The following is a 27650-nucleotide window of genomic DNA, read 5'->3' on the forward strand; positions in this document are numbered from 1 at the left end:
GAAAATGTTTCCCAACCAGACAGCTGCAGCCCTTCCCAGTGCAGAGCCCAGGGAGCAGGAGGGTGGCAGGAAGGGAGCTCACTGCTGAGGGAGTGTGGGGGGTGCCTGGGTGTCGCAGACATCTTTTATGAAAAATCCTTTCCTTAGGATTTTTCCTCCTGAGAAGCTGAGAGGCCTCAGGAACAAAATGTAAGCAATGATTATCTGCTGCTGTGGAATGCAACAGGTGGATCTGTGATTGGTCTCATGTGGTTGTTTCTAATTAATGGCCAATCACAGTCAGCTGGCTTGGACACAGAGCCCAAGCCACAAGCCTTTGTTATCATTCTTTGCTATTCTGTTCTTAGCTACCTTCTGATGAAACCTTTTCTTCTATTCTCTTAGTATAGTTTTAATGTAATATATATCATAAAATAATAAATCAGCCTTCTGAAACATGGAGTCAGATCCTCGTCTCTCCCCTCATCCAAGAACCCTGTGAGCACGGTCACAACTGGGGGTGAGGGGCTTGGGGACACATCCAGGCAGGGATGGGGCAGCTGGGGTGTCACAGTGGGGTGGCTGCAGCAGCAGCAGGAGGCCCAGCAGGCAGAACCAGGTGCCCAAGGAGCCAGGATGTCCTCCCTGCCCAGCAGAAGGGCTGGGGATGCTGCACCCTCCCCTCTGCTCCCCCAGACAAAGTGGGAGAGCTCCTGGGTCCTCCCAGCCAGCAGGGAGCCCCTGGGATGAAAGGCACTGTAGAAATGACACGGTTTGGGCTGCAGGTGCTGTGGGAGAGGGTGTGGACAGAGCTGGTTTCCTTAGCAGCATTTTGGGGAGGAAGGGGGGAATTTCTGGTTCCTCCTCCCCAGTGTTGCCAGCCATGTGGACTCAACACCATGGGACTGGGCTAAACATCTCCAAACTGCTCTGCAAATCTCAGCTGTGGGTGGGGGGAGTGACTGCAGTGCTGCTGAGCCATGAGGGACAGGCAGGACATGCACCAGTGCCACCCACTGCAGGACAGAGTGCCCTGGCCTTCCTCACTCCCTCCTGACGCTCCCATGGATATTCCAGGTGGGGAAATCTGTGCCTTGTGCTCAGCCCTGCTCCTGCAGGGGCGGGGGAAGCTAAGCCTGGCACAGGGGCTCAAAGCAATGCTGAAGGCATCACCCTGGGGGTGCTGGGGCCTTGGCTTGGCTGCATGAACCCAAAACACACTGGGGACAGCTCTGGGGGGCAGAGGGAGGCCCAAGGAAGAGGGGGTGCACTCCTCTGTGGCAGCAGGACCATGCCACCCCAGGGAATCAGCAGGCACAGGATGTCCCTCCTTGCAGGAGGACAGGGTGCCCATGGACAGATGGCTTGGATGTCCCCACTCTGTGCTGCTGCTGGGAAAGGGACAAACACCAGTTTGGGTGCACTGTGGTGGTCAGGAAGGGAGGAAAAGCCTCTCTGCAAGGCACTGGAGGGCTTTCCTTGCAGGAGTGTGCAGTGTTAGACTGGGCCTTGCCTCAGCTGCTCTGTGGGATGGCGCCCGGCTCAGGTGGCTCTGTGGGACAGCAGTGTTACCCTGCTCTTCCAAAGAGCCCCTTCTGCTGTTTTCCCGTGGTGCTGGGATGCTCCAGCTCACCAGGGGCAGGGAGAGCCCTGGGGATCACCCATCCCCTGGCTCGTCCCTGTGGCAGGTCCCCCAGGGAACATCCTGCACTGGAGCTGGGGTTTGCCATGAGCTGGGCTGCCCCAGGCTGGGCTCCTCCCCATCAGACCCGAGGGGAGGGAGCTGCCCTGCCTAAATCCAGGTGTGAGCACTGACACACCAATGAGGGCTGCTGGGCAGCCAGGGGAAGGCGAAGGGGAGGCTGGAAGAAGGGGTGGGACAGAGGATCTGCTGAGAAGGATGAGTGGATGGGGCCGTAAGAGAAAGTGCCAGACCATCCCCCTGAGCAGGGGCTCTGTGGTGGCCAGGCCTGGTGCTGGGTGCCTGCAGCCGCACAGCTGCCACCTCCTCCAAGGCTTTGTAAAGCTTCTGCCTGGAGTTCCCGACTGAGAAAAATGAATTCTCTGGTGGGAACCACACTTCTGCTAACACAAACTGCCCCAAGAGTGCAGGATGCCAGCCAGCCAGGACCTTTCTGGTCTGGAGACACAAAACCAGCTGGGTTTGGTGAAGACAGAGAGGAAGAAGACCTGCAGTTCCTACAAGATGCTGCCACCAATGGCTCTGGGGACCACAGCAGTGGTAGGATTGCCCCAGCTGGCCCATGCCAGGCTGCTCCCCTGTCCCCACAGGTGACCAGCTCACCTGCACTCACAGCCCAGGTGCAGGAGCCAGCAGGAAGTGCCGGGCACTGAAGAGGAGCCAGGCTGAGTGAGTGGCACAGCCTGCAGCCAGGTGTCCAGGAGCATCCCCCGTGCCAGGGCAGCCCATCTCAGAGGAGGAGGAGCATGAAATGGCAGAGGCATGAAGACCATGGGGACCACAGGAGGTGGCAGAGGAGAGATGGCAGCACAGGGGGACTTGGTCAGATGGGTGACAGCAGACTTAAGATGTTAGAGGCACAACTTGTTATGATCCCTTATTATTTTTTTTTAGCTTTCATCATCAAAGTAAACGAAACCAAAGTATATATGGGATTAAATTAAAATCACAGTTTTGTTTACATTATAAAAGAGTGACATAATAATAATAATAATAACCATAATCATAATACCAAATGAACAATAATAATTAAACAAAACAAGAAAATAAGAAAGCCCTGGAGAATTCCTGCTGGGGTGATGCTGACAGATGGAAGGTTTGTGTGACCTGTTTTACTGTTTGGGGATCATTCCCTTGATAGCTGACTCCCGGTTCACATAGGTGGCCCAGTAGACCAGGTTGAAAATGGCAAAGAGCACTGGGAAGACGATGCGGGACATCTTGTCTACCTTGCTGACGCTGTTGTAGGTCTTCTTGCTCTCGGGGAGCTTCTCCTCCAGGCGGGGCAGCTTGGGGGGCACGCTGGTGGCAGTGGCAGTGGCAGCAGCACTCTTGGAGATGGTGGGCAGGCCGGGCTCCTTGGAGATGTTCAGGGCGTAGGTGGTGCCAACGATGTTGTAGGTGTTGTTGGTTTTCTTGGCCAGCGCCACTGGCTCTTTTTTCTAGGGGAGGTGGGAGGGGGGAAAAAAGAGAAAAACAAACAACAAACAAACAGAGGTGAAGTGGCAGAGAAGGGCACGGAGAACGTTCTGTCCTGTGAGTTTACCTGCTTGTCCGGGTGAGGAGGTGGAGAAGGGTGTGAGGAGCAGGCCGGGAAGGGAGGAATGCACCTTGTGAAAGGAGAATGCAAAAAGGAATGACACCCCATGTGCTCATCCTTGGGGAAGAACTGCATTTTCTGCTTGGCTGGCTGCTTCCTGGGTCAGGTGAGAGGAGGACACAGCACACAAGATTACAGCTTGATTTTATTTTTTTGGTGGCAAAGAGCCATATTAAGAGTATGGGCAACAGCATTGCAGTATTTTTGCACTGTATTTCAATGCCCTGAGTTCCTCACAGGAACACCTTATGATTTAACATAATGATGTTCAAATTGTTTCTGGAACCCTTTAGAGCACCTCATGACCCACCCAGGTCAGGTACAGAACAGATGGAAGGCATCTGCACCAACGAGGATTTGTGGAATGCTCAGCACAGCACTACAGGGCAGAGGGAAGCCTTTCCTCCTGCTTTCCTACCCAAGGGATGCTGAAAATCACGGGAGTGAGGGAATCCCTCCCACAGGGCTCTGGGGGACAGCATGTGTGCTGCAGTGAGGACAAACTGCAGAGAGAATGGCCCTTGTGTGTCAGATGTGATGCACTGAAGGATGGGGTGAATGCTGGGACAGACAGTTCAGTGTTCATGAGGATGGGTGGGCAGGAAGATGGACCTAGGGGGTCATGACAGGTGTTGGCCCCTCTCTGGGACCTTCCTGCTGCTGCCAGGCACCTGAGACCAGCTGCACTGTGTTGTATAAAACAACCCAAGGCTACAGGGGGAAGGCCACTGAATGAAATCTGCACTCAGGTACCCCACAGGTGCCCCCTGCAACATCAGGAGCCAGCACCTGACACAGCAGTGCCTCATGGAGGGGCTCTGCTCTCTAAACTCAGAACAAGGTGTGCCTTTGGATGACTTTTTTCTGTTCCAAAGCAACTGAAACACAAGGTGAGGCTCATCCAGGCATTTCCCAGGGATGCTGGGCATGGTCATGCCTGTTCCTATAAGGGAAGCACTTCAGGAGGAGAGGGGGCTTTGGCTTTCAGTGCTGCACTTCCATTTTAAACGTGTCCACAGTCACCATGGATATTCCTGGTTACCTTAGGAAATGAATTTTCCACAGGGATTTTCAGAGGGACACTACAAGCAGACTTCTGTGCAATCTTTAAACCCCTCTCCAATAACACCACAGCCAAGCAGCTTTGTAATAATGTCAGCAATTACAGAAATTAACTTTTTTGGAGGAGGTCTAGATGTCTTCAGGCTCCAGACCAGACTAAACCACTGTTTGGACCATATTCACAGTATTTGATAGTCTTTAACAATTAACTGGATCTGATTCTGCAGTCATTAGAGCCATGTTAAGGTGTTCCCTCTGCACAGCAGATGAACTTTTCCTGCTAAACAACTGACAAAAAGCAAGTAAAGGGCTAAAGATGCTTCACCTATTAAAACACTTAAATATGCTTAAGTATGATTACTTATTAACACAGCTACAGGAGGCAATAAAATAATTAAAAATCAGTAATGAAGTGAAAAACAGATTGTTGTTCACAGAACGTGATTTGCAGTGCATTGTGATTCTCTTAGTATTAATCAGCCATGTTATTCATTAGAGGAATAAGATGAATACCAGTGATATGACATTTTCTACCTGGACAGCTTCCCTGCCCCAGAGTTTGGAAAGTGGATCCATCTGAAAACAGCTGAAATGGAGTAAAGTCAGGCAAACCTGGGTGCTGTGGGTGGTGACAGCCAGCTGCTGCTCCCAATAGTGTGATCCAGAGACCCCAAGCATTAATTTGGGCTCCCCTGGACCTCAGATAAGGATGTTCAGGTTTGGGAACCTTCATCCAGGGTCTTTTCCCAGCTGTCCATGGAGTCCTCACCCTGCTCAGAGCTGGGAGCACCCAGAACACCCACACTGCCTACCCCAAGGCATGCATGTGCTCTCCATGTGTTCTGCCCCTAAGATGTCAGAGAAAGGGTTCAGCCTGGTTGCTGGGCTTTATAAACGAGTTTTCCAGGCAAGGTTTTGACACTCAAACAAAGCAAAATGTGCTCGTTGCTGTCAGCTGCAAAGTGGCTCCCAGCCTTCACCCTGCACCTTCATCTGTGAGGAATTCCACATCCTCCTGAAACAGAAGGAGAGAGTGGATAAACAGGAGGAACTCCCACATTTGCTTTGAAAACTTGTCCTATTTAAAACCTCTATTTTGCAAAGCAATTCCTGCACTTGTGGCCCCATTGAGGCCCAGGGAGACTGAATTGCTGCACAAAGAGGTCCTTGTGCTGCTCTCCTGAGGGAAAAGCTGTAGAATGTGGTGTAGAGATAAATCTGTTCCCTAGATAGTGCAGCCTGACAAGTTGTTCAACAACATACTCACTGGAAAATAATAGTATTTTTTGCTAAATATTCTTGTCTTCGAGCCTCTCTGCTGAAGAACTAACAACAAAACACCTAAATTATGGGAACTACTGCTTCTGTCTATGATTTCCTTGAGATTTAGTTCTCTGTTCCTGCTCCTTGGCAGGAGAAAATTCATATTGGAAGCATCTTGACTCTGACAGGCAACTCTGAAAGTCACCAGTATCTGCAGAACTTGGGAAATCCAATTATTTGCCACTTGTCATTCTAGAGAAAAGTCACATTAATGATCCCCAAGCAGCTCCAGTCTCTGGCATACCTGTACCCCATAACTCAAAGCCCAGCAGCTGCAGTTGCTGTTGCAGCAAAGGTATCATTCCTTCCCCACACCAAGCCAAAATTCCTCGTGCAGCCTGCCAGAGACTTGATAATTCAGATTATATGGGACTGGTCCCAGTGATCTTACACTCCCTGGATCACCAGACAAAGAGGTTGGATGGATTAAATGATCAGCCCAACACACCACGCAGTGATGAGAGATAAGAGGGTGAAATGCTGCTTTGGAATGATTCATGGACTGTGCTGCAGGTGCTGAGGACATAAATCACTGGCAGTGTTATCACAGAATCCATTAGGTTGGAAAAGACCTCTGGGGTCCTCATGGAAATCATGGAGATTGCAAGTGCCAAGAACAAAGGACATGTGGGCTGCAGAGCATGACCAGCAGGGAAAATCCCAGAAAAAACATTGACCATAGTGAGGCAGACAAAAAGGAGAAGGGTCTGAACCATCCTGAGCCCTAAAAACTCCAACCTGGTTGAAAATGGTGACCTCTCAAGGTTGGTTCTTGTTCCTCTAGGATTGGAACAAAGATGCCACAAATGGAAAGAAACACAGGAAAAAGAAAAATGATTCCCAAGGGAGCTGGATCAAAGGGCAGAGTGGAGAATTGAGTGGGTTGCACTAAAAGCCAGGCTTTACCCAGACAGTAGAAAAGGCACCTCATGGATGTTTTTCTTAGTAAAAAGTACATTAAAAGTACATTAAAGGACCTAACCTCACCATGCACTGAAGAACTATTGTCTTATGACAAAAACAGAGATACAGGATTATTGCTCTATCCAAAGCATGTTCTGCTTTTATGTATCTGGCTGCAGATGCTTGCAGTGGTTTTGTTGCTTCTTGACACCCAGAATTTCAGGGTAATGCCATTCAGGCACAGACACAGAGCTAGATCAGCTTTTATGCACAGACAAGGCATTGCAGGCAGAAGTGGGTTTAAGTGTCTTCCAAGAATCCAAAGCATCTTCCATCCTGAGAAACAGACAACATTTTTTGTGGTAAACTCACTGGTAAATGTCATCCTTGCAATTTCCCAGCAGCAAAGTCACCGTTCCTTCTTCTCTCCTTGGATCCTCACTGTCACGGCCACTCCAGAAATTAGCTTGAGGTGGCCATGCTTGTGGCTGGGATGGTGGATGGACCTCTCTGTCCAGACACAGCCCTTCTGTCCTGAAGTGGATGCTTTTCACAAGGTATTTTGAGGGTGATGGAGGTTGGGAGCTTTGCTGGCTACTGAACCCACTCACCTTTCACTCTCTTTGGCCTCTCACTCATCTCACACCTCTCTGCCATCTCACACCTTCCTCCTGGTGATGTTTTGTTTTTAAAAGTCACCTTTCCTTTCCTAACAAGTTTTCCTCTTTGGACCCAAATACCTCTCTTCAATTTGATCTGCAGCTCTAGGCTGGTTGCAGCCACTCTACCATAAAAAAAGAAAATAAACTTTTCATCTACAATTAGCAATTACTGGAAAGGCTGGAAAAATCTTTGGGTCCAAGAAACATTGGTGAAACCTTATCAGAGTGCAGGCTAAAGAGAGTTTTTAGTAACATCCATGGTGATATCTGCCTGCTTTTCATTGGAGAACTGCAGAGAATGTGCAGAGAAGCTCCCAGCTAGAACCAGCTGTGGCTACGGCCAGAACACCACCATGATTTTATGATGCAGAGACCAGCAATTCACCCAGATCAGCCCAGCATTTTAGATTCTACCTGAAAAAAACCCAGGTTTTCCCATCTAAATCAATGGTTTGGCTGAGGGGGAGAAAAAAAGAATAAACACACTGAGGGTGTCTGTCAGCAAGCAGCAGCTTTTCCACAGTACTGGTTGTGTCCAAGTGGGATGGGAAGCATTGCTGCTGCCTGCAGTGATTTTTTTCATGCTCATGCAATGAAACCTGGAGTGAGGATCCTTGCCATCACACCAATAAAGAACATTGCTTTTGGCTGGGGAGAAGGATCTCCTGAGACCAAGGCTCAGCCTGGGCTTCTCACTGGCAGTTTTATCCTTGATACAAACCCTTTAAAATGCCAGTAGTTATTCTTCTGCCTCTTCTTCCTTTTGTGGTTTCCACCACCTGGCTTGTCAATTGTTTCAAGAAGAGCTAATTAAAGGCTGAAACGGAGCCAATGAGGTACCTCCATTGCGTAGCAAATTCGCTGCTTGGAAATACTCATTGGAATAAAGATGAAAAGCAAACATGTTGACACATTGTATTCCCAAGCTCCCTGAAAGCCCATCACTCTTTGGGGAGCTCTCCTGAGCTGCAGAGACTGGGAGTGAGTTTGCTTCTTCAGTAAAGACCAGAGATAGCTCGAAAAAGCATCCTCAAATTTGGAGGATTCTCCAGGCTGATACCAATTGCAGCAAAGGCACGGAGAGCTCCCCCTCTGAAACATTCCTGGTCCTGCTTTGTTTTCCTGTTTGATTATCATGTGCAGGAACATTCTGCATGCTCTTAGCCTATTGTTTCAGCACTGTTAGTCTTGTGGTGCTGGGTCAGTGGATAAATTGAGGAACACGCTGCTTCTAAGATAAACTGCAGCTTTTGAGCCTTGACTGCTTTTTCCACCCAGTTCACATAATTGCCCAAGGCTGTGTGAATCCTCACTTTGTGCTGATTTGCCCATCCCTGAAAGGGACACCACGGCTTTGAGGACCTGTCCTGACTCTTCACTCATGCCAATCACTCAGGAAAGGCTTCTCTCCTCTCTAGAGGCCAGGTTGGCATCACTGCTCGTGGTGGAAGTGGAAGGCCATTCCCTGACCCCCTCTGGACGTTTTCTGCCATGAGTCTGCTGCTCAGACCACAGCTGCAAAAGCAAACAGATAGACAGAGTCCAAGAAAGACAAGAGAGAGGCATCCAACACCCACTGATGGCTCTGTTCACCTTCTTTGACCTCCACAGCAGAGAGATGACTGGCTGCTGTCTTCCCAAAAGTTGCTGCAGTTCTGTCAGGTGTTTAACATACAGCCCCACAACAATTTCCAACAACACATTAAAATGCAAAGGAGAAAAATATAAAGGCTCCAGAACCAAGAACAAGGACAAAGCTGATTTTCAAATTGATTCAATAAATATAAACAAGGAGCAGCATGCTACAGTAAGCGATTTCTCTGCGCAGCCAAGATTAAATCAGTTCAGAGGGAGGGGGGCACGAGCAGGGGCAGCAGAGCCTGTCAGGATGAAGCTGCCAGAGAGGCTGATCTCCAGTGAGGGGGGGGAAACGTGGGTGATGCCAGGCATTAATCTGCTGCCAGTTGGCATTTGGGATTGCTGGCTTCCCACCCACCCTCTGTGCCCAGCTCACAGAGCAGCAGCTGCTGGCAGCTGTGGGCAATGGCACCGGTGTCAGAGCTGGCCAGGGGACAGGGCTCAGTGGGTGTCCTGCAGCATGTTTGGGGTTTTTTGGCATGCTAGCAACAAGGAATGGGGTTGGAGGGTTGGTTCATTGGTTTGGGAGGGTTGGGTTGGGTTTGGAAAGAAAAGGAAGGAAACACAATCCACCAGCAGAGCAAACCCAAAGCACAGATGTTCCCCTGGCAAACGGCCATACAGAGGACAGAGGGAAGAGCCAGCAGCCATGCCTGGGTGTTCCCCCTCCAGCTCAGCCCCCTGAGCAGCCCCAGGCATTCCTCCCAGCCCTCAAGAAGCGCTGCAGTCAGGAGCTGGGCTGGGCAGGCAGTGAGTACCATCCAGCCCCCTGAGTGCTGCGGGGCTGCATGTTACCCACTGCTGTGCTGGCACGGCTCCCTCGGGCAGCGCTTCTTCCCCCCCACCTCCCCCAGCCCTGGCTGACCTTCATCTCCTGGGCCTCCAGCACCTTCTTGCCATCCCAGGCCCAGCTGCGCTTGGTGAAGTAGTTGACGGTGGCGAACTCGATCAGCGCAGAAAACACGAAGGCGTAACAGACGGCTATGAACCAGTCCATGGCCGTCGCGTACGCCACCTTGGGCAAGGAGTTTCTGGCGCTGATGCTTAGTGTGGTCATGGTGAGCACCGTGGTGACACCTGGGGGGGCACAGGGATGAGATCACAGGGGTGAGATGGTGCACTTGTACCTGTTTCTCTCAAAACTGCTGCTGCTCCCTTCATGGGAAAGCAGGAACCACCTCCTCCCTCCTGCTGTAGTTAGGGGAAGGATTACCCAGAACTAGTCCTTAGTGCAACTCAGAGAATAACTGAACTCAGGTTCACAGAGCCTAAAAATCACAGGATGGCCTGATGTGGTATTCACATGCCCTCTGAAGAGAGAGAAGCAGAGAAGAAGGCAAACACAATTCTTATCTCACTTGCTGTGCCTGTGTTGTGCTAAAGTAGAATGCAATATGGAGATTGTTTACCCAAAGTGAGGATGTTTTGTTCCTTTGGCCTATCAGGGCCAAGAAGTGTGTGTGTGTCAGACTGTCACGGGACAGTCACGAGAGAATCAGAGATGAGTGCAGTTCTGGGCAGTTGTGAGCAAGAGTGAGTGCCGGGCAGATTCAGTTTAGATACAATGTACATAGTACAATAAAGTAATTAATTAGCCCTCTGATGATGGAGTCAGATGCATCATTCTCTCTCCCTTTCATCGGAGTTGCCTTTGATTTACAGTAGGTGGGCTGGAAAGGACCTTAGAGACCACCTGGTTCTACCCCTGCCACAAGCAGGGACATTTTTCACTATCCCAGGTTGCTCAAAGTCCCCTCCAGCCTGGCCCTGAACACTTCCAGGGATGGGGCAGCCACAGCTGCTCTGGGCAACAGTTTGTCCAGCCCCTGCTCAAATTTCAGGTGGCTCAGGGAATTGTTCTGGTTCAATTTTGAGTACAATGAATGGCAAACATCTTCATTAGGACGAAGATAATCTTCATAACCTTCTCCAAACTGCAGTGACTAGACCTCTGCTCTCCATAAGAGTCCTGGCTCACAGGGGGGCACTGCACTGCATTCCTCACCTGCTGGCAAGGTGAGGTGCGGGATGCTACACCCAGCTCATGTAGAATATGTCACGGAGAAGCCTCTAGTTGCTTTTGCAACAAAATAAAAATAATAAAATAACAGTGAAAAGAACAGCTAGATGGTTGTGAACCCCAGGGGGGATCAGAAACTGGTCACTCCTCCAACACAGCTCTCAGGGTTTTAGAAATACTGTCTTGTGACCTGCATGGATGGACACCTGGGATCCTGGGTCCTGCTGTCAGCGGCCCAAGCGGCCAGAATAAATGTCACAATGATTTATCTTAAACAAATGGTCTGTTGCAAAATGTCTTTTAAAGCTTTTTTCATTAAAGCAAGAAACCATTACCATCCATTTTCCCCAATAATGTGCTTTTCAATTAAAAATGCATTAAAAACATTATAAAAATATTGACTAATTTTCAGTTCCCTTAAGCCATACTCCTGGTAATTTAAGAGTTTCAATTCAATATTGTTGACAATACTTTCTGAGGGGCAGGGGAAAAAAAAAGGGATAAACAATTTGAGTTCTCATTATTTTCTTAATAGAAAAGCAAGGCAATTTGGGAGCAAAGACATTTGTCACACAGGTAGGTTTTAATTTTTCAGTCAGCTCTTGCCTGCTCTATCTGAGCTGCTGTTTGAGGAAACTTATTTCACTGCAATTCTCAGGGTAACGCAGGAGGGAATCACATATGACACCACATATCCCCTCTCTGCTTGGGGACTTTTGTCCAATATCCTCTCTGTTAAATGGAATCTGCTGGGCAGTGTTACATCCAGGATATACAATCCTGCAGCATCACACCTGCTCTGGGAGCGTGCCTGTGTAGATCCTGAACTAAAGGCCTTGACAGGAAATCACAAAGCAATTCTGTTATTAAATGCTTGTAAAAGCTATTAATATATGTGCAGTGCCAGCCTGGCACTTTGCTGGGGTGAGAGGATCTGAAAGCAGCTGAAGGAAATAATAACACTATATTCACCATGCAGTTATGCTGCCTCAGCCCAGGAACTTGTTATGTGGAGCTGTGACCAGGGGCACATTAGCAATTTCAAAGGTAGGGCTTTAAATGCCTCCCTGTGTCCCTATCCTCTGCTCTGCTCCAGAGCCAACACAGATAAGCAGACACAGCCAAATGCATATAATTAGATGATCAATACCTTGATTACTGTTAATATTTATGCCTGGGCTTGTAGCAGAGCCATGGGCAGGAGTATTTTTGCAGTGATTTGCAGGGGGAACAGGCTCACTGGGAGGACACTGAAAGCTGTGCTGGGGAATGGCCAGCAGCTGGAAATGCTGGTCAGGGCCTGGCACAGAGCAGCTCTGATGCTCAGTGCATTTCCCCTCCTATTTCCCTTTGTCCCCATTGTAGGAGTAGCAGGGTCAGGATGGACAGAGATCTCTGAAGCCAGGCCTTGGAACCTGGGGTTTATTGCATTTATTGCAAAGGGCCTGGGTGCAGGGCCCTGCTGGGAGCTGCCAGGCACAGCTCAGAGCAGGCCTGAGAGAGGGAGAGAGAGGTAAAGAGAGATGTAAAGAGAAAGAAGGCAAGAGCGTGGTAAAGAGGATGAGAGAGAACAAAACAGTAAAAGAGAGAGGACAAAAGAGTAAAAGAGAGACAACCCATTCCAATACCATAAATCTTCTTCCGTGTTGAATATTCTAATTCTCACTAACCAATCTAGTACAAGATACAAATCCTACAGCATTTACATACAGCCTATAAGAATCACTACATTACCATACTGTGTTATATTTTAAACCCTAAAAACTCCTCTTTGGGCCCCTTCTGCCAAGCAGGCAGGGTCTGCTCTGACCCTTGGACCTGCCTGCAAGCAGAGGGAATTGTTCCATCAAAAGGGGATTACCTTCAGCTGGCCACACCATTGTTTTCCAGTTGTTCAGTAACTGAGGTATCTCAAAGCTTGCTTTCATTTCAATCTCGCTTAGAGTTTCCATATTCTCAAAACCTTTTGCCAGGCAATCATATTTATGAGGCTTTCCTGTTTCACCTTCCCCAACTCCCCATGCTGAGGGGAAGCCCTGTGCTCCCAGACTCACCAAAAACCGTGCGGGCAGGGACAGACTCCCTGTTGAGCCAGAAGGACACCTGGGACAGGATGACAGTCATGATGCAGGGCAGGTAGGTCTGGATCACAAAGTACCCAATCTTCCTCTTGAGGTGGAAGTGTGTGGTCATGACGACGTATTCCCCTGCAGAGACAGCCAGCGAGGGATGCTGGGCCAGCCCAGGGCCAGCTGGGCACTCCAGAGATCCACCCTGGACAAACTCCCAGTTTTTCAGTGGGATTTTGGTGGGAGGGAGGGGTGCAGAATCACAGAATCACAGAATGATGAGGTTGGAAGAGACCTCTAAGATCATCGAGTCCAGCCTATGCCCTAACACCTCAACCAGACTATAGCACCCAGTGCCATGTCCAGTCTTTTTTAAACACATCCAGAGATGGTGATTCTATCACCTCCCTGGGAAGAGCATTCCAGTCCTTTATTATTCTTTTGGTGAAAATTTTTTTCCTGATATCCAACCTATACCTTCCCTGACGTAGCTTGAGGCTGTGTCCTCTGGTTCTGTCAGAGACCAACCCCACCTCCTGTCACAACCTCCCTTCAGGAAGGTGTAGAGAGCAATAAGGTCACCTCTAAGCCTCCTCTTCTCCAGACTAGACAGCCCCAGCTCCTTCAAACCTTCCTCACTGGGTTCGTGTTCCCAGCCCCTCACCAGCCTTGTTGCCTCCTCTGGAGGCTCAAGCATCTCGACATCCTTCCCAAACTGGGGGCCCAGAACTGGACACAGCACTCAAGATGGGGTCTCACCAGGTGCAGCGGTGCAGCAGGCACACACATGCCAGGTGTGAGCCCCAGCACAGCCCAGGGGGCTCTCACATCACATCTGTGCTTTCAAAACTCTTTTCTGAGTCTTTAATTAGCTACAAAATAGGTGTGTGACAAAGGCAAGCCAGTGCCAACAAGTGGGCAATAAAATTTTTCACTGTTCTGCCCCAGGCACAAGGGGCCCCTGGGGTCTCCCCTGACCCTGCTCCCATCCCAGGGAGCCACACTGTGGGTAAGATCCCTTAGGCCTGGAGACACCCTAACAGTGCTTTAATAGAATTGCAGGACACAGGATTTTATTTTCTCTGACAGTCCTGAAAATATCCCACCTTCCCTCACTGTAACCATCTCATAAATCCGGGCAAGTTGTGTTGCTAAAGGTCCCACCTGTGAACTGAAGAGGAAGCTGTCCCTATTTTCCCTCAACATCCTATTCCTCCCCCCAAGGCTTTGGGTATTTTCTTGGATTACTGTGCCTTTACTTTGTGAGCGTGGCTCTACTAAATCATTACACACAGGAGCCTTTAGCAGCTTTCTCACCACTCCAGGTTATTCATCTGTACATTTTACTACAACTTAAGTAGAGAGACGGGCCAGATATTACGACATTTAGTTCCCTGGGCTCCCCACATTTCCCCAAGGGAGGTGAAATGAGTTGTTACAGACAGACACTATTAAAATCAAGTGCACCAGAGAGGAAATATCCTCAAATGAGAGAACTACTGGTGCATACAGAGGGAAAAAATAAAAGGAAAAAAAGAAGAATTATGAGAGACACACATGAGGTAACAGAAGCTATCAGTACCTGAATTCAGAGGGGAAGGGAGGAGCAGCAGATGGGAGAGAAAGATGATTAATATTGGTCATTAATCAGAGGAAACATTTGTTTGGGATAATCTTCTATTAGTTATGATAATATTTGTGCAAGCAGATGCAGTGAAAAGCACACTGAACATTATGTTGCCTTTGCCTCCCCTGCCTGCAGTGCTTTCCTGAAGGGCTGGAAAGGAATCCAAGACAAATGAACCCTCAGCAGCACAAACCAGCTGGACAAGGTGGGGCAAATTTTCCACACAGCAGATCATTTTTAGATGCTTGAGATCAGTTCTCCTAAGGACTGTGGGCTACAAGGCTCTTTCAGTGGAAACCACTGAAAAAACAACCTCTTCATGCCTCTTGGTGACTGCTGAAGGTGTCACCAGCTGTATCCTCCTGCCTTAGGAAGTGCTGTGCTCCTGGACTGCCTCTATAATGATCCCAAATCGTGGATTCCAAGGCCATCTCATGCAGGAGGAGCTCAGCCCATGGTGATCCCACAAATACCTGTGCTGGATCGAACCATCTCCGTGCCAACCACGTGGCCCAGCAGGTCATACTGGTTCAGGCGAGATCCACCCTTGGCTACTTCCACAGATTTATCCTTCCCCAGGGTCCAGGTGTAGATCACCTCTGTCTTCGTGTAGGCATCTGCAGAGGAGGGAGAGGAAGGAGGTCTGTGCTTCTGCCTGACCTCAAATATACCAAAATTAGCCTGTAGCCAAATGAATCTTTGCTGTGCATCTCTCAGAGCCACATGGCTGAGCACAGCCAAGCATGGCCAGAGACCAAGGCAGATCAACAACTGTTAAATCAAAGGAGCAGGAGAGAGCTGGGCTTTTTGGAAGGGAGCTGCAGAGGGGCAGAGCTCTGTCCCTGACAGACAGGCTGTCCCTGTGACGTGCTGACTCTGCAAGGGCTGCCTCCAACAGGGACAGCATCCAGGCCAGCAGGACAGCACAGCCCTGCCGTGCCAGGGACAGGGGAAGTCCTGCTGGCAGCAGCTGGCAGCAAAGGCTGTGTGCAAATGGGGCTAAATTTTAGATTAAAAAGTTAAAAGTTTTACCCTCACTCAAAGGCAGCCCTCTCCAAGACTCTCAGATTTGGAGGAGGTGTTCTCTCACACCTAAATGCTGTTTCCTGTTGCATTAATAAGCAGCCAGGACTCAGTTTCTTCATGCAGGAAAAGCCCCTTCTTTATTCACATAGCTCATTTTTATATAGCCTTTACAGACCTTGTATTCAACTCTAATTGACTAGTAAGTTTTCTTGCCACTCAGTTCATTACTTTATAACTGGCATTTTACCTTTCCATCAAATCTCTCTATCCTTTGATTGTTTACATATTTTCTCCACTGATTCTCATGGGACAGATTCGTTGGTTATGCAGGTGCAAACTTATTTTTCTTACTAGAACAGGTTGTTGTGTTAACTGCCTTCATTCTTAAGATTTTTCCTTATGCGAACTTACAATCTACTGCTAGCTTAGCTAGAGTAGCAGGTCCTAAACCATATTTTATAAGGCTTTTTTTCATAATACCTCTACCTGTCTGCAGGACTTTCCCTGTGTTTGTGACCAAGCCTCCCTCTCAAGAGTGCTCTTGGCTTTTCCAGTCCTATGGTTATCCAAAAATTGTGTCTTTCCAGATTGCTAGGAGCTATTTCTCCCCATAATGCCCAAAATCCCTGTCCATACCAAGTTTGCACCAGCTTTTTAAGTGAGAACAATGCTCACTAAACCAAGCCTTCAGTTCATTTTTACCCACCACCTTCTCCTGGTGAAGACCTGAAGGAATTCTTTGGCTGTGGTCAGGTCAATCAATGTGTCAGATTTACTGGAGAAATGTCTCAGCTCCTGCTCTGTGGAACATTGTGTCCTGAGAAAACCACATTTCTGTGATCTTTCCAAAACGACCACTGTTTTTGCTGCACTTTGGGTTTTGCCAAACCTGCTCCACGTTAAGCAGGGGCTGTGCAAAGCCTTGGGAGAGGTTTTGGTGATCAGCCAAGGTTTCTCAGCAGGCCAGAGCGCTGCCTTAGCTGTTCTGGGGCAGGCTGGCACCTCTCACTCTGCTTTTCCAACCCTCCTTCCAGCCCTCCATGTGCTTCTGGAGCTCTCCATCCTCCTTCAGAGCTTTGTGCAGCTCTGCCACTGCTCTTCCACCTGATGAACAATTACTCCAGCTCTACAGTCCCAGTTGAGCCCCAGCCACTCCCAGCCTAGAAAAGGAGCTTGCCCACAGTTTCACTGCCATCATTCCTGATAATTATATATATATATATATATATTATAAATAAATAAATAAATAAATAAATAAATAAATAAATAAATGTATATGTACATATATACATATATATGCACATCTATATATATAAAAATTATATATATATGTACATATATATGTATATACACAATTCCTGGCCATACCAAGTATATGTATGTATATATAGTTGGTATGAACAGGAATTTTGGGCATTATAGGGAAAAACAGCTCCTAGCAGTGTGGTTGTCTGGGACAGAAGATGTCACACAGGCACGGCATGGATGTTTGGAACACGTTTCATGCCAGGCAGCTGCTTTGGTTCAGCTCAATGCCTCATTTGCAATGCAAAATCCAATCCAATCAGGGACAGCTCCTGGACGTTTAGGGGAGCTGGGAAATTCAGCAGCATCTCCTGCTCCCCTAGTCCCAGATAGCTGCTGTACAAGTGTCCTGTGATGGTTCAGGAACAGCTCTCTGCAGTGCACATTTATCTTCAGGGAGCAGGGGATGGGCAGAGCCATCCCTGCACTGCCCCTGGCCCAAGGGATGCTGCAGGTGGGCAGCTGAAGCTCTCTGGAGTGCCTGATGCCCTTAATTCTCCTGCAAATTCCCCGCCTTGTCCCCTCAGGGGGCTGCCCAGGGACAGAAGGGCACTGCTGATCACTGGTGGGGATCAGCAGAAAATGGTCTGTGAGGCAAGCAGAGATTCCTTTGGGCAGTGTGGGTCTGGCACTGGCATTGTCCTTCTAATTGCAAACCTGACCCACTTCAGGCTTCTTGAAAATGAGCAGCTTCCAGCTGTCAATGGCTTTTTAGTGAAAACACTGGTTTAATCCCACTCCAGCACAGGAGAGGTGAGCTCTGATGCTCTGTGAGTGCTTTAGAAAAAGTCACATTAATGTTAACCAGGGGCAGCTTTCTGAGCTCCTTGTCTCAAAACTCTCATCATTCAGAGGTCAAATCAGTAAAAAAAATAAGCCCAAAGGGTGTTCCAGCAGAAACACACACATTAATCTCTTTTCCTCACCAAGAAACATTATACGCAATTAGATGTGCAGTAATCTGCCTTGCTGCAAGTCTTGTAATAATCCCAGAGTTTAGGCCTGAGGTATGAGATTTGATATCCCTCCTCACAAGGTCAATTAACATTAATAATTCATCCTTCTCTAAGGCCTTAGTGATGTCGTGTGGCAATGGGTTCTACATTTAATTAGGTGCTGCCTAAGAAATAGCTTTATTTCAGTAGTTCTGAATAATCCACTTTCATGGCTACAGTTTGTCATGAGGCAGAAGAGCAGATGCACATGATAAATATGATTTCCTCTCCTGCCAATCAAACTTTTCAACTTTGTCCTCAGTTAGCTCCCAAATGGCTACAGGAAGGAAGTGTCACTTTGGGAAGGTTGGGGTTTCTCTAGGCGTTAGTGGTGTGGGCTCATTCTTTAGCTAGAGGTGGGAAACTCTCATTTAACACAAATACAGACTAAAAGTGGTGCTCAGTTCCTTGGAGCTGGGAAAGAGCCCAGGCAGGGCAGACTAGGATGTTTATTTTCACATCATGGTGAGCCAGGGTCTTGGGGTTTGGCTCCCACTCACTTTAGGAACAAAACCAAATGAAATTTAACTTGCATATGGGAGAGATAAGGAAATTCTATGGGGAGCCCAAGTAGCTGAGGAGCTGCATGACTGGGAGCAGCTTTCAACTCACCAGCAGCCTGCAAATCTTCCCTAAACCAGGACCTTTGGCTGCTGGGGCAGAGATTCCCAGAGTTTCCAAGCCTTTCCCCTGAGAGCAGCCTGCCTGGCAGACTGAGGAGGGGCAGGGGGTTTGTGAGCTCCACTGGAGCTTGGAGCCAGAGGAACCAGGAGTTCAGGCTGGCAGGATGGGACACCACTGCTGTCCCAGATCTGTCCTCCCAGCATCCCCTTGTGATGAAGGAAAAGCACAACTCAGATTTGTTATCATAGAATCATTAATGTTAGAAAAGACCTCTCAGATTATCAAGTCCAGCCACTAACCCAGCACTGCCAAGCCCATGTCCCCAGGTGCCCAAAATACATTTTTTTTAACATTTTGAGGGATGGTGACTCCACCATGTCCCTGAGCTGCTGTTCCAATGCTTGACCACCCTTACAGTGAAGAAATTGTTCCTAATCTCCAATCTAAATGTCTCTTGGTACAACATGAGGTCATTTCCTCTCATCCTGTCCCTTGTTACCTGGGAGAAGAGACTGATTCCCACCTGGCTACTTTCTAAATAAATTTACAGCAAAACCAGGATGGGTGTCTAACCCATCCTGTAAGCCTGAATTGAGCACAAACTCACTCAGTGATGAACTGCATGTATGAAACACCAGAAAAAACAATTTGGTCACATTATCATCAGCAAAGATGAGTATTATTGTTACTAAAACCCTGTGTGACACCAGCCACACCAAGGACTGCTCTCCAGTGCTGTAGCCCCTCCTTGCAGAGGTGCTGGGGGTACTTACAGCTCCCAAATTTCAGGGGGCAGGCGTGCACGTCCATGGGGAAGTCCTCCAGGTGCATGGGGCACTCGGCGTGGATGGTCAGCCTGCAGGACAAAGCACAGGGGCTGCTCAGGACAGGCTGGCCCTTCTGCTACAGCCTCCTGCAGCCAGCAGCACTGCCAAAGGCTCCAGCTGCTCACCAGCCTCGGGGCAGGAGGCTCCCAGCTGTGCAGAGGACAGAAGGACACACATCTGGCAGCTTTTCCATGGTGTGAGCTCAACCCTATTGACCAAGTTCACCTTCACCCACTGAGTGCAATGGGGAAATGTGCCAGAGCCCAGGAGTTCTGGGTGCTTATGGGCTGTGAGCAGAGCTCCTGTGCCACCATCACATTCTCTGAAAAATCCCCTTGCTCAGGATTCTTCTCCTGAGAAGCCTCAGAGAAAAAGGAAAACAATATTATCTCATTTGCTTCTCCTGTGTTTTGCTGCTTTGGAATGTGGTTGGAGATTGCTCATCCAGCATATGAATTGTTTTAACTTAATGACCAATCACAGTCCAGCTGTGTCAGACTCTGAGAGAGTCATGGGTTTTTCATTATTATCTTGTTAAGCCTTCTGTAGCCTTTCTCTATTCTTTAGTATAGTTTTAGTATAGCATAATATAATATAATATAATATAATATAGCATAAAATAATAAATTAGCATTCTAAGAACATGGAGTCAGATTAATCTTTCCTTTCCATGATGGGGGACCACGAAAATCCCACCCTCCTGGGGCCAGGGGACACCTCATGGACCACGCTGGCAGGCAGAGGGGAAGGGCTCCAGAGGCTCCCAGGGAACAGGCCTGGTGTTCTGCAAGGAGCTGAGGGCTGACAGATGGTTCAAAGTCCATGGAACCACCAGGGCACAACACCCCCTGTCCATGTGGGACACCCCATCCCACCTGCCCTGGCTCCTCCTTCCACTGTGGAGGATGCTGCAGGCAGGTGAGGAACTGGAACATCCTGGGGGTGTGCAGGACAACCTGTGCTTTCCAAATCCCCCAAATCCCCATAGGATACCTGGGGGTGTGCAGGACAACCTGTGCTTTCCAAATCCCCCAAATCCCCATAGGATACCTGGGGATGTGCAGGACAACATGTGCTTTCCAAATCCCCAGATTTCTGGTAGGATACCTGGAGGTGTGCAGCACAACCTGTGCTTTCCAAATCCCCCAAATCCCAGTAGGATACCTGGGGGTGTGCAGGACAAGCTGTGCTTTCCAAATCCCCCAAATCTCAGTAGGATACCTCGTCAGGAAGCAGCTTTGTGAGGGAGGCACAGCCATAAAAGCATAAAAAGCTGCAGAATATGGGGCCAGGCATAAAAGGATCCATGAGAAAGGACTCTAAAAAAGGGAGCTGGTTTTCCTTCCTGGAGTACTGCAAAGAGTGCAGCCAGGAGAGACAGCTTCCCAGGAGATGTCTAAAACAATCTCCTCTGAAGGAACCATTTGTTGGGAAAAAAAAATAGGATTCACTTCTGATGGCTCAGCAAAACAGCAAACAAACCATGGCAGGAGCAACATGTGGATGGAAAGGGCAACTGCACAGACTGAAGGTGGTTTGTGCAAAACTCAGGCTGAGAAGCTTCTATTGAGATATTTTCCTTTGGCTAGAAAAATGTTCAGCTAAGTTATTCTTCACAGAAAATACTGAGGCTTAGTCAAATGCAAAAATAAACCCTGAAAAAATAAAGGCTTTGGGTTTTGTTTGCTAAAAGCAAAGAATAATTTCTTTTTTTTAAAAAAAGGAAATAAAATAAAAATAAAGGTTATTTCTATTAGATAGACAAACCTTAAATGCTTCTATTAAAAAAATAAAATAAAAAGAGGACTTTTTTTAAAATTTAGTGGACAAAACCAAACCCTTCACAAATTGCTGTAAAAACCCCTGTGGAGGAAACAAAGCAGCACAGGGGTGGCACAGCTGCAGTGGCAGTGGTTGCATGTGGCAGCTGCTGCTGTGAGAGAGGACAGCCACAGACAGGGAAAGGCAGCAAACCCTGCCCAGCTGCTGCACTGGAACCTCCCCATTATTGTATTTGCAGGGTGCCCTGATGAAGGCAGGAATGATGAATCTAGCTCCATGTTCTCAGAAGGCTAAGTTATTATTTTATGACACTATATTATAGTAAAGAATACTATACTAAACTATACTAAAGAATACAGAAAGGATACTTACAGAATGCTAAAAAGATAATAATGAAAAGTCGTGACTCTCTCCAGAGTCCCAGCTTGGCCCTGATTGGCCAAAGAGTGAAAACAACTCACCAGAATCCAATGGAACAATCACCTGTGGGTAAACAATCTCCAAACACATTCCACATGTGAGCACAACACAGGAGAAGCAAATGAGGTAAGAATTGTTTTCCTTTTCTCTGAGGCTTCTCAGCTTCCCAGGAGAAAAATCCTGGGCCAAGGGATTTTTTCAGAGAACGTAAATGCCACACCCCATCACCTGTGAGTTCTGCTCTGCCAGGTGAGGGAAGGAGCCCTGGGATTTCAGAGCCACATCCAGCCTCACCTGCAGCTCCCAGAGGGTTCAGGAAAGAGAGAGAGAGAGAGAGAGAGAGAGAGCAGAGGAGTTAAATCAAGAAGCAGAGCAGGAGAGTTGCCATAACTTTTGTGGGGCAGAGCTGGGTGACCCAAACTCCCTGGAGGCCCTGCAGCGCTCAGAGCAGGGCATTAACCCCCAGTTCCCCCAGTCTTTGGCAATATCTGGCAATTCAGTGGCCCAGAGACCAAGGGCCAGCCTGCAGTGGGTGTGCCAGCCCTGTCTGAACCCCTGCCCATGGAGACCCCATGTCCTGTGAGAGCCTGGCAAAGAAGGGATGGAGGAGATGCTGCCTGTCCTGCTTGCTTCACAGCTGGCTCCAGCCTTTCTCAGCCAAGCCAAGAACCACTGTGTGCCCAAAGCAACTTCTGCAGACAAATCACTCTGTCTGACTTGGTGATCTGCTCTTCACACTGCACTGAATGCACCTGTTTTACATGAAAGAGAAGAAGACCTGACCTTTAGACTTCAGTCAAGGCTCACTGAAGACTGACAGGAATTTTCACAAGCCTACAAGCACAGAGTTGTAATTATTTTCTCCTGGACACTCAAAGGCCACCATGAACAAATTGCTTGTTTGCTCTGATGCCTCTCTTTTCCAGTATGGATTTCAAGAAGTACAGGTATAAAAACCTGGCAGCTTGGTGTGGACTTGACTGCCTTGCTCCTCCTGTTCTGTTTCTTTTGTGATGTTCTCTTCAGCCAGTTCAAAATCCACTTGGGGAGCTCTTGGCTGGCAAGCTTGTCAAGCGTATTCTCACAGATCTTAGTCTTCCATTCTTCCTGTGTCTTTTCCAACTGCAATGGACTTTTTACTTCTCATTTTGTCACTGTCACTTGTGTCAGGGAAATGTTGAGACATTTCCCCAGTCTCCCTCAGCAGCCCACACCAGAATTTTCCTCTTTACCTCCCTGTTTTTTCATCTGCTTCACTCCTTGCTTTATTATTTCAAAAGGCTCTTAGCTGGGAGTTCCCAAAGTTGGCTTTTCCAAAGGACCCCATCTCTGACCAGTGCCCTCCTTCTGATGTATCCTGAACCCACCCCAAAAAACCCAGGGAAGCCTTTTCCTTCCACTGTCCTGTCTGCAAGTGCTGGCTGTGATCATCAGCAACTCTGAATAGGGCTGAATGACCCCAAGGACTGCACATGGTGGGTCGGGTGGGTTTGTGCCATTTAGAGCAGCTTGAAAGAGCCTCAGAAGGGACCAGGACAGCAGCAGAGACTGGCCTTGGCCAAATCCTGCCCTCTCCAGGCCATGGCCAACACGGCCAAATGCTGTCAAGGGAAAGAGACAATTTTATATGGATGCTGCATGACTCCGAAATATGTGGGAATGCAGCAGTTGCATTTTAAATCTAAAGCCTGTTTTATTAGCTGAGCCAGCAAGCAATAAAACAAGAAATCCATCAGCAAATCACTGGAAAAGCAACTTCATCTGCCACTTCTCCAACTACAACTGAAGGAGTTTTTAAGTCTCCTGAAATTTAGTAAAAAAAGGAAAAGTTGCATCATTCCAGTGAGATGAGTGGTTCAGCAGCTTCAGGCAGCCACAGGTCAGCAGGTTCACAGGTAACACAGAGATGTCAAACCACAAGGAATGTCTCTCCCTTCCCAGACAATTACCACAGCCTCTGCGGCATTTGGATCAAAGGGTTTATTGCAGAAATTCTCATCTCTGCCCCTTATCCTGTGCAAGGCAGCTGATGGCCAGAGAGCCACTGCGTTTTGCTTCATTGCTCTGATGGGCTATTCACATCCAGCAGCCCTGGAAAGTCCTTAGAAAGCTAAAGAGCACCTAAAAAATAGCCAAACTGCCAGAAATCACATCAGCCAGCAGTCACAGCCTTTGGCTCATCAGTCCCAGGCACCTGCAGCAACTTATGCAGAACTGTCTTATGCCAAACCCCAAACTCCTCATGTTTTCTTCTCGGGGCTTCTGCTGCTCACAGTGACCCTGAGATGTGTCAGAAAGTCTCTTTTCCCAGCCTGGCAGTTGAAGAAGGAGTCAGAACTGTTCTGTTCTCGTTCTCAAGGTTGTTTTGTGTTTCTTATCTATAAAATTCTTTCTCTGGCCTGCCAAGGTCTGTCCAGCAGGTCAGACAGAGGCACTCTGCCTGCCTTGGGGCGGTGTTATCTTTTATACTAAAAACTACCTGTACATTATTTACCATAACTTCCCAATACCTATCACCTGTGTTAGACAGTGAGCTTCTACTCTAAACCAATCCAAAAGTGCCAGCATCACAGCAGAACATGGAGGCCAAGAAGAAGAAGACTGGACATGCCCAGATTCCTCCATTGAACCCCCATTCTAAAACCCCCAAAAACCTATTTTTCACCCCATGACAAACTATTATTCAACTTAAACTTTCTTGACTTGTAATTCTTCATATAAGGTTGGTAACTGTTTTTTCCAAGGGCTAAATCAAAGGCACAGGGGCCTTGGGCTCTGTGACAGGGTCTCTGAGCCCCCTGGGCAGGGGCTCGAGTCCTCCAGGGCAGCCAGAAGAATTTCCTGGGTTCCAACATTTTCTCTTCACTTTGCTGGCACAATGGCACTGAAAGTGGAACATCCAGGACAGAACCTGTGTTTTTTTCCTCTTTTAAAGTCACGGGAAGTGCTTTGAACTGCGCCAACACAATGGCAAGAAGCGTGAATCAGGCTAAACATCCCTCTGCCAGGGCTGAGGGGATAACAAACCTCTTCAGCTGCGTTCTCATGGTTACCAGGAGCTTAGCAAAGCCTTTGATGTGTCATTAGAGCCCCTGTCGTTACCTGCGTGCAGCTGCAGCATGAGCCAGGATCTCAGCCCAATTTCTGGGACGCAAATGTAATAATCCCTCGGTGTGTGAGTGCTACAAAAACATGACAGCACCCTGCATGGCAGGGCTGGCTTTGTTTATGCCAGGGATACTGCTGGAGTTTTGTCCTGATTTCTTCTCCAGGAGGTTCATTAATAACCAGAGTCAGGCCGAGTGGTGTTTACGGTTTAGGCTGTGGGAGAATCTAGGTTAGGTTTAATTGAGGGGTTTGAGCTTGAAAGCCAAATTGCTCCTAGGATCCTTGTGCTGGATCTGGAAGCACTGATTTCACTTTCCATCCTCCCCCAGCCCCTGGAGATTTCAGCCCATGATGGCAGAAATGCAGTGAGACAAGGTGTTCTCTGAAGATTTCTCCCTCCTGGGACAGTTTTCTTAAAAAAAGCTTGTCTGCACAAAGCCAAGCCTGGAAAACAGATCATTTTTGTCTTTGGATCTGCTCTGGCAGGGAAAAGTTGGAACAAATCTCATCTTGTTGCCTGCTTGTGTTTTTATCAGCCAGCCAAGCTCTGCTCTGCTTGGATCTGTCTATGATGTTTCCTGGGATCAGCCCTGGTGTGGGAACAGACAAACATCTGCCAGCCCCCAGAGCCCAGGAGAGCTGGGGCTGGGCTGTCCCAGTCTGTGTAGGGACAGACAAACAGCTGCCAGCCCCCAGAGCCCAGGAGAGCTGGGGCTGGGCTGTCCCAGCTCTGCTGCTGCTGCAGAGAAGCTGCACCTCCATCGTGGGGAGGGTGCAGCAAAGCCTGGAGCCATCACGACCTGCCTGGGGGCTAAAAAAGCCCCAGGCAGTAAAGACACCCCAAAAAGCCTGTGCTGAGGGAGAGACACTGCAAAGCTCTGTGATTTCAAAAGGCAGCCTGGGAAGCCCAAAGGCCTGAGTGTGGCACACCAGGTAGAGAAGCTGCTCTGGGATTCCACAGCCCCTGTAGGTCTGCACGTGTCCTGGGCTCAGCTTTCCCTCCTGCTCTACCTCTGCCTCACCTGGGAGTGATCACAGAGCCTCCTTCCAAGGACTGCACGTTGTCTTCAGCAGCACAGGCTCTTGAGGCAGAGCCTTTGGGCATGCAGGGAATGTGTCAGCCTGACAGGCAAAGAAAACATCCTCCAAGTGCATAACTTGAGCACATATTGTCTGGGAACCACTCTGACAATAACCACAAAGCCTCAACACGCCATTCTGACAGGCCCTGTTAAGAGCAGAAGAGCTTTTCAAAGCCTTGATTCACAAAGCTGAATCCCATCAGCACAGCATTAAACTTTCACTGGTTTTCTGTGCTTCAAGGCTGAGGAGAACCAGAGCATTATCTGTGTGCCCCACACAGTCTGAGCCAGAGAGTACACCCAGAGATGGCTGTTTTGGCTGCTTTTGCCTCTTCCTTACATAAATCCATGCACAATTCCCAGGTTGTTGCACTCAGGTCTGACACCAGAGTTTAGAGACCATAGCTGGGCTTTTGTGAACTACTTGGATTGTTCAGGAGCTCTGCAAGAAAAGACTGCAGAGGCAGGGCTACGTAATAAAACTGCACTCCCCGTGCTCTCTGAAGCAGCCAGAGGAGCAGGGAGGATGCAGAGGGATCAGTAATCCTGGGTAGCAGAGAAATGCAGCTCAGTGCAGTGGTCACAAAGGTTGTTTGGTGGCCCAGGTGCCAAGGCCTGTCAGAGGTCAGGGCTGTGCACTGTGGCATTGCACTGATGCACGAGGAGAATGTGCCACGACTGAAGGAAATCTCTGGATGCTCGGCTACAGCTGCTGTGCAGCTCCTGGGAGCTCTGGTCAGTGATAAAGAGGCTCTCTCCAGGAGCTATAAATATTGTCACACAGGTGTAATTTTGCTGGATGCATGTGTCAGACTTGCCGTTCCACCAGAGCAAGTTCATCTATAACTGTAAGCCTTGACTAAGAGAAGTTGGCTCTCCCAGCAGGATAAATAGCAGGAGACGTGCCTCTAATTGCACATCAGCAGAGCTGATCCCTCAAGGATATTGCCTGGTACAAGGGAAAGGAGCAAGACATTCTCAGGAGCCAAACTGCTTGGCCAGGTTGATCCATGCAAGGGATCACCTGGGCAGTGCTGCCAGGTACTGGAAATCTGGTGGAAGCTCAAACTCTCTCCCCAGTGAGCAGGGCACCCCTTTGGTATTTGCACTTTGCTGGATGCCAGCTGTGTGAGTTTGGCTTCAAGGTCCTGCTCCTTCTTTAAACGACACACATGCATGTCCCTGGGCATGGGGGAGGACAGCAGAGGCATCACTGGGACAGAAAACAAAAGAATCCCTCCAGCCCTTCCCTGGGAGAGGTTTCAAAGCAGTTAACAAGGGAGGGTGACACCACCATCGTTGTTTGGCAGGGGAATTGAGGTGGGAGTGCCTTGGAATGGCAAAGCCAGACAGATTTTGGTGGCTGAGCCTGAGGCTTGGTCTCAGCCCTGCAGCCTGTGCCCTTGCATCTTCCTCTCTGACACCCCAGTCAAAAGAGACCCTGGTGGTCCTGAGCAGCACCAAGAGGAAGAAAGGGAATCATCAGATGCTCCATCCCATCCTGGATGTGTTTATCTGCAGTCCCAGAGGAGTCCTGCATGCTGTGGTCATCCGGGCAGCTCTAACCCCATGAGCAGCTCCAGGATGTGCTGCCCAGATCCTCCCCTGGGCTTCACCCACTGGGGAAAGAAAAGATCTCTGTGCACAAGAGCTCCTGGCTCTGTGCAATAAAAAACATGACAAAAGGTCTCATATCCAGCCCTCAGCCTCTGAGTGGGCTCCTCACCTCTGACAAAGCCTTAGGGAGGTATTCAAGGGGGACAGGAGAACCTGTAAGAGGAGCTCCTTCATTCCCTAATTCTTCAGTAGACAGCCAAACTGAAGGATGGTTTGAGTTTATTTTAAAAAATCCCAAGGCTCTCTTTTCTTCCAGAAGCTCATTCCCAAGAGTCTCAT

The 27650-nt window shown here is 48.6% G+C and overlaps 1 protein-coding gene across 1 annotated transcript in view; it reads right to left on the reverse strand.

Moving 5' to 3' along the window:
- Nucleotides 1-487: 487 nt before the first annotated feature.
- Nucleotides 488-27650, reverse strand: part of LOC115914994 (gamma-aminobutyric acid receptor subunit alpha-3-like) — a 73969-nt gene continuing 46806 nt past the window's right edge. Inside the window, exons 7-11 of the mRNA XM_030967904.1 lie at nt 19309-19391; nt 15059-15202; nt 12944-13096; nt 9735-9946; nt 488-3123 (exon numbers count right to left, since the gene is read on the reverse strand). Coding sequence (XP_030823764.1) covers nt 2794-3123; nt 9735-9946; nt 12944-13096; nt 15059-15202; nt 19309-19391 — 922 coding nt within the window. The 3' untranslated portion in view covers nt 488-2793. The remainder of the gene's footprint in view (nt 3124-9734; nt 9947-12943; nt 13097-15058; nt 15203-19308; nt 19392-27650) is intronic.

Source organism: Camarhynchus parvulus, chromosome 4A, assembly GCF_901933205.1.
Source record: "Camarhynchus parvulus chromosome 4A, STF_HiC, whole genome shotgun sequence".
NCBI lineage: Eukaryota > Metazoa > Chordata > Aves > Passeriformes > Thraupidae > Camarhynchus > Camarhynchus parvulus.